Genomic DNA, 21,482 nt, shown 5'->3' with positions numbered 1-21,482 from the left:
ACTGATGACAGCCCAGTGCAGTCGGGGGTCTTGTGCAGTGGTGCATAGCTCACTGTAAGCACGTATTCTGTCTGGACAGGGGTTCTCTCATCAAGTGCCTGTTATGGGATCTAGAGGCCTTGAATTTCAGGCAATAACTGGAGATTTCATCTTGTTCTGTGAGGCTCTGCCTGAATGGTACTTTTTATCCTTATACATTAATAGACACGACAATTATTTATATAGCGCTCGACGAGTGCCAAATATCGTTCCGATCACTTTATAGTCAGTAACTTTCTGAATCCCCACAAGATCCTTTGAGCAGGGAGCTATGACTTACTTTGTTCCAGCTCAGATAAGAAACCGGGGTCTGGGTAGCTTAGAAACTTCCCCTGAGTCTGTGGTAACCAAGGGAGTTGGGCTTTGAATCCCAGTACTTTGAAATGAGATAAACAATTGGGGTGCGAATCTCCAGACGCCTTGCCTTGCTTTTCATCTTTACCAGAGCGTGACTGAATAGACGAGGAAACCGAGACGCAGGACACTCAGCCAGGGTCACCCAGGTAAGAGGCGGAGTCCGGGCGGGATTCCTGCTCTGTGGGAGACCCCGAGTCCCTTCCCCATATCCTGCTTGCACAGGCCCACGGATGGCCGGGGCCACCCCGAATCCCTAAACCTTGAATCTGGGGTGAACAGTCTCCACCCAGCAGGGTACTTATGGGGCATGAAGGCGAGGTGGCACCCTCTCCAGACTTAGTTCTGACCTCCCCGTCGCTTCCAGTGCCCTGGACCACCACCAGCCTCCCGGGGCACAAGGTGTTTGTGAGCCTGAATCTGCACATTTTCTCAGTGCAGGTAAGGAGAGGGGCGGGGCCGCCCGCCAGCACGGAGTGTCATAGTTCTCGCAACCGGCCAATCGGGAGCGCGGGGGGCGTGGTCTCACCTGGGGGCGTGGCCAGGTGGCGCCTGGGGGGCGGCGATGACGTGGGCCGGGCGCACCTGGGCGGAGCAGGTAAGCGCCGGAGCGGGACCGGGAGCCGAGCCCGCACTCCCTGCCTGCGCGGAGCCCGGTGCTACCTGCCCGACCTGTCGAGGAGCGCGGCGGCGACGGGCGATCGCAGCTGGTGACATGGTTCGGGGGGACGTCCGCTTCTGGTAGCCGGATTGAGGAAAGGTGGGGACGCCAGCTTCTGGAGGTTAATCTGGGGTTTTGGGGGGTAGGGGTGGTTGGGAGGGACACGCCGCTGGTGGAGAAAGGTCCGCTCCTGAGTGTGCGGGGTTAGGAAAACTTGGGGACATCTGTATTTTTTTTGGGGGGGGGATAGCCTGTGGGGTTGACTGTCGCCCATCTCCAGGTAGCTTTTAGGGTGCCCGAGCCCCGCAGCGCTGGGCGCTCCCCAACCCCACACTCGGTCGACTCTCCCTTTCCCTCCCCGCCCCACCCGCCTTCGGCTCCTGCCACCCACCCGCCGTCGGATGGAGCTGAAGGAGCCTCCACCCTCTGCAGGCTCGCTGGGCCACCGGCCTCCGTATTTCCCAAGGGGGAATTCCCAGGCCCGCGGGCCTTGGGTGCTGGTGGGTGTTTGGGGGAGATCGGGGGTGGGGGCAGGCCAAGAAGGCCTTCAGCCAGTTTGTTTTCTCTCCCGGGATTTGTTTGGCACAGCCCGGTTCCCACCCTGGGAGACACCTGTGCATTTCCAAGTAGACAGGCTGGGTGCTGGGAGGGTGGCGCCGGGCGTGGTTGCTGCGGGTGAGGCCTCTTCCCGTCGTCCGTGCTGGAGGGCCGGTGGGGTGGAGAAATGTGGAAAGTCTCCCAGGCCGGGCTGGAAGGGAGGCCTGAGGTGCCACACTTTACAGGGAGCCTGCTCGGTGGTAAAGGGGTCATCCCTGCCCCTACCTTGCTCTCGATGGAAAGTGGAAGCCTGGGGAGGGAGAGGGAGAAGGCGGCTGGGGAGCCTGAATCGTCCTTTAGGAATGAGGACAGCAGCACCCAATACCCTGCGCTCCCCCCCCCCTCCCCCGCTCGCCGATCCCAAATTCAGACCAGCAGAAAAGACGGGCACGAGAATTAAGGCTGTTGACCCAGAATTTACCCTTGAGCAGGGCTGAACTACAGAGAGGCCCGACTGGGAACCTGGTAGTTGGCATTTCAGTTCCCTCTGGGAAGCAGGGGAAAAACAGGACCTCCGCTGAGGCCCGTCTGCAAGAAATAGCAGAAAATCTCTGACAGCCGGATCTCAGCTTTGGGGTAGCTGTGCCCCCTGGAACCGTGTCTGGGCAGGAGCTGCAGAGGGGGCAGTGGGGTGTTTATAGAGGGCCTGGCCCCCTGGAATGGGGGTATGAGAGAGCATGGTTAGTGCCTGGGGGAGGTTGAAAATGTGCCTGCTCAGTGCCCAGTATGAAGGGAGGAGGTAGATTAGCATCTTTGCTCTTTGGCTGGTTCAATACATGTTGGATACACAGGCCTTGAATTTCGCTGGGATGGCAGCTAGAGATGCCAGGGCTGAGTTCAACTGGGCCGAGGTGGTTCTGTGGGCATTGGGATTTGGGTGGTGAGGGTGATTGGAAAGAGAACTCTGATCTAAGTGTGTTTGAAGGGGGGTGTCATGTAGTCTTCTCCCAGCCGCTTCATTGGCTCTCCATGCTGTTGGCATCTTTGTTGGTGTTTTTGGTTCACTCTTTCTGTGTGTAGAAGAAGGGAGAGATTTGGATGGCGGGGTGCAGTGGCAGGACTTGGTACAGCACATTGATTCAGGGGTGCTGGATCCAGGCCCCAGATACAGCACTTAACTTTTCTGTGTCTCAGTTAACCCAGCTACAAAAGGGGATGGAATCAGACACATTAAGTAAAAATACATATAAAAACTGTAAAGCCTGTGTAGATAAAAAGGGTTGTTGTTACCATGGTCTCATCCGTTGAAGGCCATTGTCTTCTGTACCAGTAGTTCCCTATGTGGGGCACACGCCCCACAGGAGGAGGGGGGCAATTTGATTTTTAAGGGGGGCAATTTGAGAATGTGTTAACAGTGATTTTTTTTTTTTTTTTTGCATTTCTTATGGTCCTAGGGGCCTCAAATACAGCATCTAAATATATAGTGACATGTTTATGTATTTCAGTTCTCTATTATGTTTTGAAACTTCATTTGCTACTTTTTCATATCACTTCATATTATTATTATTTTTAACAATTTCTTCCTCAGTCCTTCACCTGTGCTTTCATTCTTTTATTTTTCTCTTTCATGGATGCCATGTTCTTTGGAAGCTTGTTTAGACCAAGTTACTGGCCTTTTAGGCTTCCTCCACGTGAAGAGTTCACTTTTTGAATAATGAGAATTGTATATCATGGGATGGGGTTGGGGGGGAAATCAGGATTTTAGAGATGCTTAGATGGGGCATGGCCACAAAAAGGTTGGGAACCACTGTTCTATACCTTACAGTGCCAAGAAATGTCTTAGCTTCCTGTGGTTAAAAAGAATACTACTCGTAGTTTTAAAAAAAAGTATAAATGGAAACATGTCATTGCAGGAAAAGATGAATCATATATAAAAGTATATAGGCAAGTATAAAATTCACTCATGATCCTGTCACCAGGTAACCATTGCGAATGTCTCGTTGCATTGGTGTATTCTTTCATTCCCCTTTTAAAATTCTGTGTGTCCCTTTACACGGATCCACATGCATGTTGTTACAAGATGGAGATACTACTGGGCAGTCAATAGCATATGCTGCATTTTCTCCCTTAACTTCATATTGTAAACATTTTCCCCAAATCCAATAAAAATTATTCAGCTGCCCTGTTGTTAATAGCTGCTTAATATTGCAGCCTGTGAACATGTAATTAGCCATTCTCCTCTGTTATTTGGTTGCTTCCATTTCCCCCCTCTCTGCCTGTTTTCAGAGTCTTAGTTACTGGGTGGCAGATGGGGGAGATCTTGGCTGACTTCCAGAAGGTGGAGGAGGGCAAGCTGGGGCGGGTTGTTCTTGGGTACGGCCATCTCGGGAGAACGCTGAGAACCAGGGCTCTAGATCTTAATCACCGGTCTCTATGGGTGGCTGCTTCTCCTTCCCCATCACTATGTGCAGTTCCTCGTGTTGGCCTGGTTGCCTTAATTTTTTCTTCATGGGCTGTGGATCAACTAGAATAAACACTTTTCTTCAAAGTCCATGATCCATCAACAGGTCGATTTCACGTGTCAGACAGGCCCAGACACAGGACTTGGATGCTTTGCAATATACATTCTCAAAAGCCCCTCGCTAGGTTGACTGGTTGGCTGCCCATTCTTCTATTCTTTTCATCCTTCCCTTGCCCCTCCCCCTCCTAGTAGGCTAGGACTGAGGAGGAGAAAGTAGAACTTGCCCTTGGGAGAATGTGTTTCCTCCTCCTTATAAGGTAATGGTCTCTGGGCTTTGATGGCTTGTGTTGCTGCCCTGCAAAACAACCTAAACCAAGGCCAAGACCAGGGGGGTGGGGGCACGGGGGGCACTTGAATTCTGCATGCCAACCAGCCTCACCTATTCACTGAGCTGTGCTCCCCAGGGGGAAGGTTTCAGTTGCAGGAGATGGTAATTGGGTCAGAAGGCTCAGGTGAGAGCAGGTCTTGCCTTGCTCTTAAAGTGCCAGGGCTGAGTTGGCATTGGGTTTTCCCCCATTGGATGGAAGTCTAGCTGGGGAGAGAAGCGGAGTTATGGTCCAGCCCCTCAGCTAAGCGCCTCTGAATGGGAGCCTTTCACTGACTCAACCGATTTGGTTTCTGAACTGTGATCCAGGTAGGGGTTTTTCTGGGGATGAAGGCGACTTATTTGTCTTCCTTTCCTCCTCAGGGCTTTATGGGGCTTGAGCAGTTCTCATGTGGATATCTTCAGGAAGGAGTCTGATGGAAACATTGAGCTTTAGTGCTTAGTAACTAGCAGAGTGCTGGACACTCAATAGCTGATGGCCAACTATTTGCTGAATGAATGTTAGTTTTTAGGTGTTTCTTTCTCACCTTACATAAAAACAAACTAAAATAAGAACACCAAAAAATAAATAATAAAACTCTAAGGACAACATTCCAGGCAAACAATTCTTCAGTGACTAGCTTTTCCTTTGGGCACATCATCGAGGCAAACCTTTGTTTACTGTTGTGAGCGAAGGCTGCCTCCCGTGCTATCTGCTATGTCTGGGTATTTTTATGAGATTTAATTGCAGACTTTACCCAGGCTGGCTCCTGCAACCAGCCAGCTCACTCCAGCCTCTGGGAAATAAGCAGACCCGGGTCAGGAGGCCATCTGTGGTTGGCAAACTGTGGCTCTCGAGCCACATGCGGCTCTTTGGCCCCTTGAGTGTGGCTCTTTCACAAAATACCATGGCCTGGGCAAGTCTGTTTTGAAGAAGTGGCATTAGAAGAAGTTTAAGAAATTTGGCTCTCAAAAGAAATTTCAATCATTGTACTGTTGATATTTGGCTCTGTTGACTAATGAGTTTGCTGACCACGGTTCTAAGGTTTCTGAGCTTGACCAGACTCGGCTGCAGGGCAGGGTCCTCAGAGCCTTTGTCTCCAGCATTCCCAGGTCCTTTTCCACGCACTAGATTGTTCTGTGGATAACCAAATCAGTCCCCCTCCCCCCCTTTTTTTTTCTGTACAGAATCTTTGGGTGGCCCAGAGAAAGAACAGCTGACTCAAAGCCCAGCTCTTCAGATCCTGGTGGATATACTACCTGCTCTATGTAAGTGAGGACTTTGGAACTGGGACCCCCCCTCCTCCCCTCTCTGCCCCCAGCCATGAAGGTATCGTTTCTTACTAAAATATTACCATTTATCTTTAGTTTTCTAAAAAGAGAGCATGTTTCAGGTTTGTGCCCATATCCTTATTGTTTCCATAATGATTTTTCTTCCGTCTCCTGAGACAAGTTTGAAAAGAATAATTTTCGCCTGGTTGGGGTGGCTCCATGGTTGACCTATGAGCCAGGAGGTCACAGTTCGATTCCTGGTTAGGGCACATGCCCGGATTGTGGGCTCGATCTCCAATGGGGGGTGGGGGGAGGGGCGTGTGCAGGAGGCAACTGGTCAATAATTATTTCATCAATGTTTCTATCTCTCTCTCCCTCTCTCTTAAATCAATAAAAAACATATATTAAAAAAAAAGAGTAATTTTCTTTCTCTTCTAAAGCCCTTGATACTTCAGGAAGGACTGTGTTCCAGCAGAGATGACATCATCTTTTCATTTTTCTTCTCCAGGATTTAAATAGAAGAAATGTGATCTGCTTACATGATAAGTCTGATTTGGCTAGAGCATGAAGTATAAATGGCTTTGGAATAAGAATCAAAAGAACCCTTTAACCTCTTTTATTTTCTTCCCCACCTGGCACAGTTTATTCCCATATTTAGTTTCTCTGCTGTAATCTAATGAAACTGTAGCTCTATCATAAGGGAACAGCGATGGGAAAAGTTCCCAGCAACTGGCCTCATTCTCCTGTTATCCCCATCTCTTCCCCCTCCCCCAACCAGATCATGGCCCTCCACCCCCGCAGAGTCCGGCTAAAGCCCTGGCTGGTGGCCCAGGTGGACAGTGGCCTGTACCCTGGGCTCATCTGGCTGCACAGGGACTCCAAACGCTTCCAGATTCCCTGGAAACATGCCACCCGGCACAGCCCCCAACAGGAGGAGGAAAATACCATCTTCAAGGTAAAGAGTCTCACCATTTGACTTACACGTTTTCCATTCTCTCCAACTCTGTTGGGTTTTATGTTTTGTTCTGGTTTCTCTTTTGACATGAGGAATACCCTAAATCCAAAACGCTGATGCAACAGTGTTTATGATGGGGGTGCCCAAACTTCACAGGCATAGTAATTTCTCCTGTTGGGGCACGTCTGTGATGGATGAGGTCATTTATTCTTTCCCACTGGTCCAAGGCACTCAATTCACATTCCAAAGGATCCGGGGTAAGGTTGGCCAAACTCCTGTGAGTTGTTCCAAAAGCTCCCAAGTGTCAGCAATGGACTCTTCCTCTTTATTCCCTCAGGGTTCTTGCTATAAAGAAAGGTATTTGGGCCTGGGAATGGCTCTTCAGACCAGGGCAGGACTACTGAGTGTCTGTCATCAGGTTCCTAGCATAATCTGTAGGATGGGTGTAGAAGACCCTTTGCAAGTTTTTCTTTTGATATTGACATATTTTGCCCTATCCATGCCTCTGCTTAAAAATTAAAAAGTGATTTAATTATGTTTTCATTACTTTTTCTATAAATAAATATCTTTTCTATAAATAAAAAGCAGCATAGGGGATATGGCCAATAATATTGAAATAACTATGTATGGTGTTGGGTGGGTATTATCAAGGGGATCACTTCATGAATTATATAAGTGTCTAATCACAATGTTGTATACCTGAAACTAATATAATTTTATACCTCAACTGTAATTGAAAAATAATTTAAAACTTAAAAAATTGAAAATTACATTAAAAAAAATTTGTCGTGATACAAGAGTCATTTTTACTTAACTGAAAACAAGTTTTAACCACCTGGCAGGTTACAAATGTTAAGTGAAACCAGAGCTGACTTAGCCAGAAGTAGGTGGGAAGCTGCTGTGGGCAGGGGTGTGATGTGGTTGGTAACTTGCGAGCCTGCACCCCATCCCCAGATCAACTTCTCTGTGCTGGCCAGTCTTCCAGCTCGTGAGTAACTTTCGTTACTGCACCCCCAAGACACCAAGAAGTGAATTCACGCTTTGTTTCCTGACTGTAAGCTGCAAGTCAGAAGTGAAATTCAGTCTCTACTGTGGGCTTGTCAAGATCTTGCTGAGACTGGACCAGGAAAGGTGGGCTCACATCTTAAAGGGGAGCCATCCTGGAGATGTCTCCCACCCGACTCAGTTATGTCAGGTGTAGAGAGAAGAGGCAGAGAGAAAGTTGGCCCGAATACGTAAATGAGCACTTAATTTAAAATTAAATAATGATACAATAGGGATAGGAAAACATCTGTAAACCAGCACCAACATTCGAGTTGGCACAGAGGGGGGATGGGCCTACCCTGCCTGTCCAGCTGGTCTGAAATTGGGTTTGCTGTTGACGTATCTGGTGGTGGCTGGCTATGGACGAAGAGGCTGGTTCCTGGAAGCCCCACTCAGAAGAGCAATCTGCGTGCTTAGGGCTTGAGAAAAGGGGACGGTGGGAAGCTGCTTTGTCATTTCTGTGTATGTGTTTGCAGAATGCTAAGGGAGAGCTTTGGCAGTTAGGAGAAAAGTGAGGTTGCTTTCACAGATCCAAAGCTCTGACTGGCCTTTGCCAGGATGGTGGGATAAGGGTGGGGGCGCTAGCCTGAAGTGGGTGCCTGACCCACACGCTAGGTCCATTACGTCATTTATTTCTCACAGCTCTGGAAGGTTGTAGATGCAGAAGCAGAGTCTCTGAAGGGCTAAGTAGCTTGCTGAAATCACACAGCCAGGACATGGTGGGGTCATGATTTGAACCCAGGCCTATCTTCTTCCCCATTTTCATCCTGCCCCTTCTGACTGGGAATTGCAACACCTGTCTTCAGGTCCTGCTACCATCAATTGCATGTGTGGCCTTGAGCAAGTCACACAATCTCCTTGGGATTTAGATTTCCCTTCAGTAAAATGGGGATGAACCCGGTCTTTCTTGCCTCGCAAGGATTGTTGTGAAAACTGAATGAAAAACGTATGGGAAGGGACTCGTAAATGATCATAAAAATGCAGGGGCTATTTCCATCTTAGGAAGAGAAATAGGGACCTGTACAGTGGCCAGAACCTCAGAAGTATGACTCAGAACAGGTTTGAACAAGTGATATTTATAAATCACAGTGATGGCCTTATGGTGGGTGCTACCTTCTGCTGCATCAGCATGGATCCTCCATGTCATCTGTGCAGGCCCCAGTGTGTGTGTATGTGTGTGTGTGTGTGTGTGTGTGTGTGTGTGTGTGTGTCTGCTGTGTGAGAGAGGGTGAACAGACTTTGCAATGTTTCTGGGCATTAGTAGGCACTCACTGCAGTTTCCTATTCCTCAGGCCTGGGCTGTGGAGACAGGGAAGTACCAGGAAGGGGTGGATGACCCTGACCCGGCTAAATGGAAGGCCCAGCTCCGCTGTGCTCTCAACAAGAGCAGGGAATTCAACTTGATGTATGATGGCACCAAGGAGGTGCCCATGAATCCAGTGAAGATATATCAAGTGTGTGACATCCCCCAGCCCCAGGGCTCCATCATTAACCCAGGTGAGGCCTCAGCTGCTGGGGAGAAGGTGGATCATTTGTCAAGTTCTAGGCTGGACTCTTAAAGAAATAGTTGACTTGGAAATTGTCTGGCTTTTTATGTTTAAGACTGGTAAAGCAAGAAAGCCTTTCCCTAGGAGGGACCCAGAGAACAGAAGATGTGAACTCAGCAAAATCTTCTTGCTCATTTAGGGGGATAGGTACTAGTCTGATTGCTTAAAGCTTTAGAAAGTAGAGGAGTATAACATAGATTTCTACCAAAAAAATAGCTACTTGGGACTTAGCACGAAGGGCAGAGGCCAGGTAGTTTAGAAGAAAGAAGAGATAAAACCTAGAAGGTTTGAGTTCTAAAGCTGGTTCTTGTCCCTTCACTATTTGTGGGACATTGACTCAAGGCATTTGACCGACTTGAGTCTCAGTTTTTCAGCTGTAAAATAGGGATGCTTATCTTTCTTGCCTAGTTCGAAGGCTATTGCAAGAATCAATTGGTGTAACGTGTAAAAGCTCTTAAGTTCTCTTTATAAATGTTGATGTGAGTGGCCATTTAGTTGTAGGATACTTTTACTAAGAGAATACCACCTGATCCTGCTATATACCCAATCCTTAACAAGAAGTGATTAAGAGCCTGATATTTATTTATTTTTATTTATTTATTTGAGAGCCAGATAATTTTGATTTGTCCTCAGCGGATCTGGTGAGGCCCTGCCAGGAGGGAAGGGTCTGTTCTCACATTAAGCTTACAAAGGAAAGAAGTTGGTGTCCTGAAGTTCTTAAAAGAGATGCTAATGTGTAGGAAGAGGGTTATAATACAAATTAAGAGACTTCTGTAGAAGGGAGTAAGGAATACAGTTCCTTAATAGGGGAGGGGAAGAGAGCTTACATAAGGGCTCTGTGGGAAGAGTTGGAACCAGGGATCCACTCTTCCACTCTTCTTGATTAGGGCACTGAGGGTGCACACTGAGCCCGGAGACCCCCTGTGCTAGCTGTCCCTAGCTTGTGCAGTGGGGGAGCTGCAGCACTCACAGCAGAACCTGAGGGGTTCACTTGCAGCTGTGTGCCTCTTTCTTGGTAGGATCCACTGGATCTGCTCCTTGGGATGAGAAGGATAATGATGTGGATGAAGAAGATGAGGAAGATGAGCTGGACCAGTCACAGCACCATGTTCCCATCCAGGACACCTTTCCCTTCCTGAACATCAATGGTGAGTAGGGGTGATATTTGGTCCAGAGGAGGGCTTTGACCTTGCTCCCGCTGATCCCACCACTGCACTGGGAGCCAGGCTGCTGGTCTGTTAGCAAATAGGGGTCATAGGCAAGCAGTTAAAATTTTTTATTAATTCTCAGTCCCACATACAAAACTTTATACATTTTGCTGATTTCTTTCAGGCCAAATTGCAGGCATCGTTTTCATGAATTGTAGGCAGACTCTTCTGCCCTTTTCCTCAATATAAATTTTGTCACTTCCTGAACAGGGTCTACTCAGCTAAGGCTCTGTGATGGGAATGTGTGGTTTCTACTGCCCTCAGTTCTTGGCTCTGATAGGATTGATCTGCTAGGGACTTTTCTTTTGTGGATTTTTAAATAATTTTAAAAAATTAATCTTTATTGTTGAGATTATTACATATGTCCCTCTTCCCCCCTCCTCCCCAATAGCTCCCCTCTACCTGGTACCCATCCTACCCCAGGCCCTCAATACCCTATTGTCTGTGTCCATAGGTATGCATACATGCATATATGATATTTGTTTAATCTCTCTCTACACACCCACCCACACACCCCTTTACTTCTGAGAATCATCAGTCTGTTCTATTTCCATGCCCCTGATTCTATTCCATTCACCAGTTTGTTCTATTCATCAGAATTTTTAAATTTTACATTTAATTGTTGATAGATATGTATTTGTTGTCACTTTGTTGTTCATACTTTTTATCTTTAACTTTTTCTTTTTCTTCCTCTTCTTAAAGAATACCCTTCAGCATTTCGTATAATACTGGTTTGGTGGTGATTAAGTCCTTTAACTTTTTCTTGTCTGTGAAGCTTTTTATCTGACCTTTAATTCTAAATATAATTTTGCTGGGTAATCTTAGTTGTAGGTTCTTGTTATTCATCACTTTGAATATTTTTTGCCACTCCCTTCTGGCCGGCATAGTTTCTGTTGAGAAATCAGCTGACAGTCGTATGAGCACTCTCTTGTAGGGAACTGTTTTTCTTTTGCTGCTTTTAAGATTCTCTTTGTTTTGACCTTGGCATTTTAATTATGATGTGTCTTGGTATGGTCTTCTTTGGATTCCTCTTGTTTGGGGTTGTCTGTGCTTCCTGGACTTTTAAGTCTATTTCTTTCACCAGGTAGGGGAAATTTTCTGTCATTATTTCTTCAAATAGGTTTTCAATATCTTGCTCTCTCTCTTCTTCTGGCACTCCGTAATTCGGATGTTGGTAGGCCTGAAGTTGTCCCAAAGGCTCCTTATACTATCTTCATATTCTTTTATTTGTTTTTCTTTTTGCTTTTCTGATTGGATATTTTATCCTTCCTTGATTTCAAATCATTGATTTGATTCTCGGGATCCTCTAGGCAATGTTGAATTCCCTATATTATTCTTTATTTCAATCAGTGTATGCTTAATTTCTGACTGGTCCTTTTCTTTTTGGCATTATCACTAAGATACTTGAAAATCAAATTTCCTCAGAGGTTTCTATAAGATTCTTGAGTATCCTTATAATTGTGGTCGCTATATCCAGTAGTTTGCTTTCTTTCATTTCTTGCATTTGTGTCATCTTTGTGTCTGCATTTTGGCTGCTTCCCTGTGTTTGTGTCTATGTTTTGGGTAGCTGCTAAATCTCTTTTAGTTGATAGAGAGGCCTTGTGTAGGTGCCTATAGGGCCTGTGGCTCAGCTTACCCAATCACCTGAGGTGGACACTGTTAGAACACCCCTTTGTGGGCTGTGTGCACAGTTTTGTTGTAGTTGAACTTTGATTGCTGTTGGTGTCACTGGGAGGAATTGAGCTCCAGGCCAATTGGCTGTGGGGACCAGCTGTGACTACAGTGGGAGAACTGCTGTGTAGGAGATACCCTTACGGAGCAGGACTTGCTTCAGTGGGGCTTTGGTGTTTCCTAAGTCTGCCCTTGAATATGTTGCTTATGCATGTAAAGAGTTGTAATGTGGTATGGTCTCACACTGACCACTGGGTACACTGGCTCTTGGGTCTCCAGGGAGGTGCAAAGCCACTGCCTGGGGCCATCCAGCAGGAGCTAGAGAGATCTGCAGATTCCTCCTCTTTGTATTGGGTTTGGAAATGCCCAGTCGAGGCCCAGCTGTGAAGCAAGGCAGGCTGGTGCTGGTGCCAGGTCTTGGGCCTTTTATTGATGGGTTTGGGAATCCCTGACCCAGCTGTAGCTTGTCTGACAAATTTTTAGCCGGAGGGAAAAAAAGACCATTCATATGCAAAAGCTTCTGCTCACAGCTTGGGTAGGGTTATAAATTGGGTGGGATTATAAATTGGGTGGGGCGGGGTCTCAGGGAATCACCAGGGTGGAGCAAACTGAAATGGCTGCCAGTTAGCCCTGCACCAGGGAGGTCCCAGTATCAGAACAAAGACTGCTGTAAGCACTTCTAAGTTCCAACCCTGATGCCAGACAGTCCAGTTTCTCCCTGTATGGGTCTGGGTCCCCCAGAGCCTCATCTGGCACTGGAGCTCAGAGGAAGTGAGATCTTGTAAATTAAGTTCAGGGTACTGGCCTTTTAAGAGGAGCAGCTGGGTCTACAGCAGCCTGTGTGTCACTCAGGCCCAATTCACACTGTTTTTTTTACAGTCCATAGTTCTTAATGCCCATAGGGATTTCTTTCCCCAGCTTTGAAACCCTTGGCTGGGTGTCTGATGTGGAGCTGGGACCCTTTGCTCCTGTGGGTGGCCTCCACAGAGGCTATCTCCCTCCCAATTATCTCCCTCCAGCCCATTCTGTGCCTCTGCACTTCCTACCAGTCTCAGTATGCTTTCTTCTTTACTTCTCTAGTTGAAGTACTTGCATTCAGTCAGCTTTCTGGAGGTTCTGGATGATAGTTGTTTTGTTTAGTTGTAATTTTGATGTGGATGTGGGAGGCAGCAAGAATGGGCGTTTACCTATGTTGCCAACTTGGTTCTCTTTTTTGTAGACTTCTTAAATTCAGCTTCCCAGGAAAAATGAGTTGAGAGGTTGGAAGGTCAGTGTGTGATAGGGCAGGTACTAAATCTCCCATTGCTGTCCAGAAGATGCTTCAACACAAGCTGAACTGCTCCTCTGCAGCATTTTTGCTGGAACTGCCCACTAAAATGGTCCTTGACATGCATTCAGTTGAGCAGCTTTCCCTGCTTTTCTAATTTCATCTGACTGCTATGGGTCAAATGAGATACTTGCATGCTTCCTTGGACCCTTTTTGGGAAGATGTGTAGCATATACGAAAAACAAAAAAGTAAAATGGGTACATAGATTTAACCAGGCAAAGGGTCCAAGAAACATTAACCTCTGTGATTTCAGAGCTGTTGGGGCAAAGGAAGAAGAATTGTGGAAGAATAGATGCCTAAGAGGTGAGGCTAGGAGGAGATATCTGTAGACTTTTGAGTGAGCCAACCTGGCCAATAGCAAAGAAATAGATGGGTTTTTAAAATTATCTTTTAAGAATAGCTTTATTTGAGTACTTTTGATTAAATACTTAAATAATTTAAAATTCATAATGGTACAAAAAGATAATCAGTGGAAGGTTTTCCTTCCATCCCTGTCTCTGAACCTCCTAATTCCTTCCCTTGAGTATCCTTCCAGATGTTTAATGCATGTAAAAGTATTTGTTTTTAATGGAATTCTGATAAATTAACACTTATTCAAAGCTAACAAACTGATTCTGTTGAGTTCATTTTATGAAAGATAACCAGGTTCTATTTAATTGCAGGGTTCAAATTTTACAACAGGGAACCTCTCATACATGCCCATACTGATTTAACCCCAGAGAAAACTCACCCCTCTGTTAATCTTCAGCAAACCCAGGTTTTCATGACTATGAGTTTATGGGAAAACCGATATGATTATGTTTCCCAGGAGCAAGTGTTTCTTGTTGTGTTAGTTGTGGGGATCCGTGACGGGCTGCCACATTTATCTTGGTCCAGTGTTTGACTCTTGTCTGTTGACTTTGTTAGGTGTTAGAGCCTCAGACCAGATGCTGTGCATGTGTGGTGCCCCTGCCTGCTCAGCCACATCCTTCTGTTCTAGGTTCTCCCTTGGCACCGGCCAGTGTGGGCAACTGTAGTGTAAGCAACTGCAGTGTGGGCAACTGCAGCCCTGAAGCAGTGTGGCCCAAAACGGAACCTCTGGAGATGGAAGTACCCCAGGCACCTATACAGCCCTTTTATAGCTCTCCAGAGCTGTGGATCAGCTCTCTTCCAAGTAAGTGAGCCCTGGGCTTTCTTGATGGGTCTTCAGCTCCTAATAAGAGTCCCTTGCTGCCTCACCTTCTGCTTCCGTTTCTTCGCCTTGTGTAGAATAGCTACCTTTTCCACAGGTACCTTCTGCGCATGGTTCCTGGCCAACTGATGATGGGTTACCAAGGCAGAAATAGGCCAGCGGATGTCGAGTTACCAGGACAGAAATAAAGAGACATTAGCCTATGCATAACTGCCCATGAGGATGCTCTGATTGGTTACAGCTCCAGGTTACTCACCTTTATGTGGGTGGGAGTCCTGGTTTTATCAGTTTGGCTAGGGGATTTGGGGAAAATTTAGTTTGCTGTGAGCTGCATGTTTTTTATAATATATTGAAAGATGAGTTGGTATTCTTGTTTCTCTGGTTTCTTTAAACAACGAGACAAAAATATGACACAAGCCAGATAGCTTATTTTCAAGCTCCTTCCAATGCCTATAGATACAAAGACTCAGTATGCAATGGGAAGACCTTAGCTTGGAGGAATTCTAGCCCAGAGGGTGTGGTGATTGAGCAGAGATAGGATAGATGGACCTTTGAACTGTTTGTTTCAAGACAGCCTTTGGCGTGACTGTCTCAGGGTTATGTTGATGTCTCCCTTTGCTGCAGGAAGGATAACTATGGCAGTGGCCTTCCTGAATGCTGCTAGAAAGGTGGCTCAATCTTGATGGACTTGTCTGAGTCGTAGGGATAAATGGGCAGAGCAGCAGAGCAGGGCTCTCACTGTCCTTTCTCATCTTGCAGTGACTGACCTGGACATCAAGTTTCAGTATCGTGGGAAAGAGTATGTGCAGACCTTGACCGTGAGCAACCCGCAGGGCTGCCGGCTCTTCTATGGGGACCTGGGTCCCATGCCTGACCAGGAGGAGCTCTTTGGTCCTGTCAGTCTGGAGCAGGTCAAGTTCCCAGGTCCAGAGCACATCACCAATGAGAAGCAGAAGCTGTTCACCAGCAAGCTGCTAGACGTCATGGACAGAGGACTGATCCTCGAGGTCAGCGGCCACGCCATTTATGCCATCAGGCTGTGTCAGTGCAAGGTGTACTGGTCGGGGCCATGCGCCCCATCACTTGTTGCTCCCAACCTGATTGAGAGGCAAAAGAAGGTCAAACTCTTTTGTCTGGAAACATTCCTCAGTGGTGAGTCTCTTTTCAGAAGGTTGATGGGTGGGAAGTGGTCCCTGGAAATATATCTTCCTCCATTCCTCCCCACTTTCCTGGCTCTGCAAAGATTTTAGCCAAAAAAAATATTTTTTTTTCTGGAGGAAGTAAAGGTAAAAAAGAACAGTAGTTCTGAGAAATGAAAGTGACCTGGGCAACAAAAAAGGTCATTCCACTCCAATGCTATGTACTTAAGCGCTATTTCTGGTTGGTTTTTAGCACCTTTAGTGGCAGAAGAGGGAAACAGCCTTGGCATTAGCTCCCAAATGCTACCAGTTTATCCTTAACTTTGGAAGGTGACCCTGTTCAGCATACTCAGCAAAACGTATACTCTTCTCCTTTGAAAAATATCCGAATGGTGAATTCAAGCAGGTGAATTTAGGGAGAGCACTGCATTGTGAATTTTACAATGTGGCTTGAACCCTAAGTCTAACTTGGTAGTTTCCTCTGAAATGATGAAAATGTTCTGTATTTGTGTTGTCCAGTATGGTAGCCAATAGCCACTTGTGGCTATTAAGCATGTTCATGTGACTAAGAAACTAATTTTAATTAAATTGAATAGACACATAATAGGATGGCATTTATGGACGAAATGGCCCAGTACACCAAACTTGCTCTCCACCTTCTGCAGAGCTCATTGCCCACCAGAAAGGACAGATAGAGAAGCAGCCGCCATTCGAGATCTACTTATGCTTTGGAGAAGAATGGCCAGACGGGAAACCCCCGGAAAGGAAACTCATCTTGGTTCAGGTGAGGCGATAAGGGTGTGTCAATACCTCTTTACCTTTTAATCAAAGCTTTAGCTCCTAGGTCTGAGGCAGAGCCCTGAACAGGGACCCTTCACACTGAGTGGGTTTTAATCCCATCAGAGGGAGTAGCAGACGTGAGCTTTGCACATTGCACAGTAGGTCCACAATGGGGAATACCAGGTCCTCAAAGTGGGTGACAGGTTTAGTGGAGACCTTTAGCTTTCATTCTCTTACTGACATTAGTCTTGCTGAAACTGAACAGGATATGACCCTTGCAGCCTTTTTTTTTTTTTTTTTTTTTACAAAAACCTTTCAATTACCTTTAAGATCACAATCTTATTCTGGGAAGTAAAACCAAGATCACTTGGGTTTGGCCCCTGGGTTTGTACAACAAGACTAGGCAATAGATGAAATCTGGGTAAAAGTCTTGCTAAATTAGCAGTTATTTATCTAGATGCCTGATATGATGCTACATCTATTATAGATTCTTGACCTTCATGTGAACCAACTTTTAGAGTAAACCCTAGTAGGACAGTTCAGAGAGATGAAGGCATATCCTATATCTAGAGTGGGGGAACCCCTTAGGGCCTCACTGGTCCTTCCTTCAATCTTGAATCACTCCTGCTGTTGAAAAAATACCCTTTCCTCAGCAGATTCCTGTGTGCTCTGTGTCCTGAACAGGTTATTCCGGTGGTGGCTCGGATGATCTACGAGATGTTTTCTGGTGATTTCACACGATCCTTTGACAGTGGCAGTGTCCGCCTGCAGATCTCGACTCCAGACATTAAAGATAACATCGTTGCTCAGCTGAAGCAGCTGTATCGCATCCTCCAAACCCAGGAAAGCTGGCAGCCCATGCAGTCTACCCCCAACATGCAGCTGCCCCCGGCCCTGCCGGCTCAGTAATCACCAATGCCATCTTCCTTCTCTTTTTTACAATATTGTACATATGGATATTTTTTATTATTCAGATTTAACCAGCTTGTAAAACCTGCTTTCTTTCTAACAATGTTAGTAGTTTCTGACTCTCCAAATAAGTCTGGTTCTTAAAGTTGATTTAATTTATGGAAAAATCACCCTTTGTACTTTCCCTTTCTTTTTTTATAAACATCCCAATGGTAGTAGAACTGTAGTAGAAGGAGATTTGGACACCCGGGTTCTAACTATGGCTTTACTCTCAATGTACGACCTTGAGCCAGGTCATTTAACCTCTGGGCTTCAGATTCATTACTGTAAAGTGAAGGGGTTGGACTGATGCCTGAAATAATGCCAGCTTTAAAACTCGGACTTGATGACTTCATTCTACTTGTACAAGGCAAAACTGCCTGGAACAGAACCCTTCTGAATTGTTCTTGTACCAATTTTTCTTTCTTTCTTGCCTTCATTAAAGTTCCCTCAAGCACTGATTTGTCCAAGATTGATCTGTTTGACCTGTTCTGCTAGTAGAGTAAGCCGGCGCCCTGATGGGGGAAGTGTGAGGGAAGGCAGCCAGCTGGTTGCCTAGGAACCAAACATGATATCTAAATAGAAATGGGTGCCAAAGTCTGAAAGTCACCCGACCTGTGGAGTAAACGCTCATAAATTGAGATTCTAAAGGGAAGCTGTCAACACAGAAGGCCTGGATCCTGTGGACAATTGGTTGGCTGGTGTTTGCCTCGTCACCACTTGGACATCCCTGTGTGTGTGTGTGTGTGTGTGTGTGTGTGTGTGTGTGCGCGCGCGCGCGCGTGGCAGGTGAGTGTGTGACTTGCTGGCAGCCTGCAGAAAGGACAACCCTCTTTTTTTTTTTAATTCTCTGAGGAAGACCTAGGGATGAGCTGGGCATCTAGGAAAACTCTGCTGAGTAGAAAAGGGACAGTTCCTTCTTGTTTGGAGAATTTTAAAGCCTTTTTATCATTTGGGTTTTTTGCATTTGGGAAAAATAGGGTGCTGAGTATGTTAAGGCTGAGGTGAAGAAGGGCTGGGAAGTGTTTTTCTAGAAAAGACTCACCTTAGCACAAACCTGCTTGTCTCCCTAGCGGAGGTAGCCGGATGTGAATAATGAGGTGTTGAACTTTGCATCTATAGGTGCCACGAATTGGTCTTATCTGTTAACTTTTGCTAGGCCTCTGACCCTTTACCTCTTTTTTCTTCTTCTTTTTTTATGGGTAAAATCACACATGATTTAAATTTCAAGGACATCGAGCAAAACATGATGCTAATCTCTGATAGCACACCCAATCCTCTTGAATACTGATGGCTATGGTGCCAGGCCATATTTATTAATTATTATTTTTAAATATTTTATTTTTAAAAATACATTTTTACTGATTTTTTTTTTACAGAGAGGAAGGGAGAGGGATAGAAAGTTAGAAACATCAATGAGAGAGACAGCTGCTGCTTCCTGTACACCCCCTACTGGGGATGTGCCCTCAACCAAGGTAAACGCCCTTGATGGGAATCGAACCTGGGACCCTTCAGTCTGCAGGCCCACGCTCTATCCACTGAGCCAAACCCGTCAGAGCATATTTAGAAATGGCATCAGACCATATTTAGAAAGCCCATGTCTAGTCTGCTATCCTTAAACCAAGCCACCTCCTACTTGCTATTGGAGTCGAGCTAGCTGAAAAGTTAAGCTAGTTTTATTTCAAAACCATAGCTTCAATTTAACCACAGGTGTCAGTAGGATTTATTTAGAATGCTTAAGCCCAAGTTTTAGGGTCTCTAAGGGATCTAGTAGGATCTGTTACTAAAGTCTGACCAAGAGAAATCTGGGTAACGCTGAGGTGTTCAGCTGTGAGCTGAAATTTGGCTTCTAGAGTCCAAAAAATCATGCATGGCATAGAAACTATATTTTTGGTTCTTCTGCGGGGTGGGTGAAGTGAGGGTTTTTGTTTTGATGTCTGTCTGCCTCTGTCTGTGTCTGCATAGCTCCAAAGGATAAAGAACTCACTGTATGTAGATGGGTAGAGCAGCTAGTCCTGGGCTGGTCCCTTCTTATTTTGTGAGATGCTAACAGCCAGGCTGTCCATCTGTATTGGGGCCCAGAGAATGTGAAGCTGGGTATTGAAAGTAGTGTTCTGAAGTGCCAAGAAGCATCACACTCTTAGAATGTGACTGTAATGAAAACTATAAACATGTCAGAGGAACGGATGAGTGGTTTTATGGGGTCTTAACTACAGCCCAGTTTCTTTGAAAAAATCCTTTTGAGAATGCTGGGAGACTCATGCAGGCTCTCCACCGAGCCCCCTCAGTGTTCCTTCTTTGGTCCTGATGGATAGGTCCTGGGTGTCCTTTCTTTTTTGGAGACCCAGGTTACTATCCCCTTTGGTGGCTAAACCACTCATTCCCTTGGTGTCTTCTTCTTCCTTGACTTCACCTTGATGAAGACTGGGAAGAGTTAGATGGTGTCTACTCTACCTCCAAAGTTAGCTCAAAGTAAAAAGAACCCTCTGTAGGTAACTTGGGAGGGCAAGTGCTGGTTCACCACATATAATTAGGTCTCTGGTCAATGTTGCCAGAGCACCCTGTACTTTCTCTTTCAGACTCATCAATTTCCTTGTAATTACTCAGCACCTGTGTCTTGACTACACACTTGCTGAAAGTAGGGACTATTCATTTTGGACTTTGATGCCAGCCCTTAGCATGTAGTATGTTTTCAAATATTTGTTGTTAGAATAAATGAATGCACTAAGTCAGTCTTTTATCTTAGAGATTTGTTGGTAACCACCTTGGTAAAATATATATGGGGCAGGAAGAAATTCTAAAACTCATTTCTGGTCTCTGCTTCTGACTCCCTCTGAGCTAGGGATCAGAGAGAGACTGGAAGCCCCTACAAACTAGTCTTCCTGCCAGGCTGGCCCCATCTTTACTCCGTAATGGTCTCCTCCTCTTCTGAAGACACTTCAAGCTGGGACCAGTAGTGAAACCTCCAGTGTAGGTGCCTGCAATTCCCTTAGTCTCTGCCCTGCCCATGTTATCAATCAATTTAAAATAATAAAGTTAGAAATCTCTGTTGGGTTGGGAAAACCCACACTTAAACCACCTGAGTTTTTTTGCTTCTGATTTTCACCTAAGGCAGCTGTCACAAGTTACTCAGATCACCAGGCTGTCATTGTTGGCCAGGAATACTGCTTATTCTCAGATAAAAGTTTTCTCAAAGTCTTTCCCTTCAATGTATGGGTCTGATTGCTGGTAGCGAAAGAGGTGTTCACCCTTTGGCGAAATACTACTTTTCTTCTTAAAGACCTGATGGAAAAGTTTCTGCACCTCCCTGTCTCATTTCTCATGTGAAGTTAGCAAATTGAATTCCGACAATTTAAGCTGCATGAAGGGTAGGAGGTGAGGGGGGGAGTTGTTTTGTGCACTGTGACACCTCCGAGAAGCATGCCTAGCACACATTTGCTCACAGGGAGTCCTCCTGCCTTTCACACCCTGCTTAGCCACGACCAACCTGGACCAGGGTAGCCCTGCTTAGCCACGACCAACCTGGACCAGGGTAGCCCTGGTCCACCCACTCCTCAGAACTGAGCCACTCATATGTAGGACTTAGCCGGGTCCAAGTTTACAAAACAAAACAAACCTCTGAAACTCTGTAGCACCAAAGGAGGTGTGGAGATCCTGCAAAACACGTCGCGCCGTCTTGAGATAAATCTCGTTTGGAGGGGAAATCGCATTTCTTTCGAAACACAAATGAAAATGTTTCTGCACCGCGTGGAGACAGCTGCCCGAGGCCGAGGAAGGTAGCAGCGGGCTGCCAATCAACCAGGTCCCGCCTTCTCAGGGCCACTTCCGCCTCTTGGAGGGGCGGGGCCAGCTTCTGGTGGTCGGAAAGGACCCGCCTCTGGGCGAGGCGCGTGAGCGGGCTGGTGACGTCATGGAAAGGGGCGTCGGGGGCGGGGAGGGGGGGGAGGAGGAGGAGGAGGAGGAGGAGGGTCGGATTGCGCATGCGCTATAGACCGATTCTGCC

The 21,482-nt window shown here is 46.3% G+C and overlaps 1 protein-coding gene across 7 annotated transcripts; it reads left to right on the top strand.

The window, feature by feature from the left end:
* Nucleotides 1-953: 953 nt before the first annotated feature.
* IRF6 (interferon regulatory factor 6) lies at nucleotides 954-17,940 on the top strand. Of its 7 annotated transcripts, none has more exons than XM_036442202.1 (10): nucleotides 955-1,153; nucleotides 5,605-5,685; nucleotides 6,467-6,643; nucleotides 7,703-7,774; nucleotides 8,980-9,184; nucleotides 10,254-10,382; nucleotides 14,421-14,594; nucleotides 15,372-15,764; nucleotides 16,417-16,535; nucleotides 17,216-17,940. In XM_036442202.1, exons 3-10 carry the CDS (start codon nucleotides 6,470-6,472, stop codon nucleotides 17,438-17,440), a joined length of 1,491 nt encoding a protein of 496 aa, XP_036298095.1. In that variant the 5' UTR covers nucleotides 955-1,153; nucleotides 5,605-5,685; nucleotides 6,467-6,469; the 3' UTR covers nucleotides 17,441-17,940. The 7 variants fall into 7 exon arrangements, with proteins under 7 accessions (XP_036298097.1, XP_036298095.1, XP_036298098.1 ...); XM_036442203.1 differs by lacking the exon at nucleotides 955-1,153 and adding an exon at nucleotides 4,674-5,234; XM_036442204.2 differs by lacking the exon at nucleotides 5,605-5,685 and having other exon boundaries at nucleotides 954-1,153.
* Nucleotides 17,941-21,482: the final 3,542 nt, after the last annotated feature.

Source organism: Pipistrellus kuhlii, unplaced genomic scaffold (assembly GCF_014108245.1).
Source record: "Pipistrellus kuhlii isolate mPipKuh1 unplaced genomic scaffold, mPipKuh1.p scaffold_m20_p_18, whole genome shotgun sequence".
Taxonomy (NCBI): Eukaryota; Metazoa; Chordata; class Mammalia; order Chiroptera; family Vespertilionidae; genus Pipistrellus; species Pipistrellus kuhlii.
Note: the sequence above shows the minus strand (reverse complement) of the source record. Positions and strands in the feature narration are given on the sequence as shown.

Bases quoted from the DNA above. Each gene is read 5' to 3' on its own strand.
- IRF6 (XM_036442204.2), top strand. From the start codon at position 6,470: ATGGCCCTCCACCCCCGCAGAGTCCGGCTAAAGCCCTGGCTGGTGGCC. The intron at 14,595-15,371 runs GTAAGTGAGCCC...CTCATCTTGCAG, and splicing joins GTGGATCAGCTCTCTTCCAA to TGACTGACCTGGACATCAAG. The intron at 15,765-16,416 runs GTGAGTCTCTTT...CACCTTCTGCAG, and splicing joins TCTGGAAACATTCCTCAGTG to AGCTCATTGCCCACCAGAAA.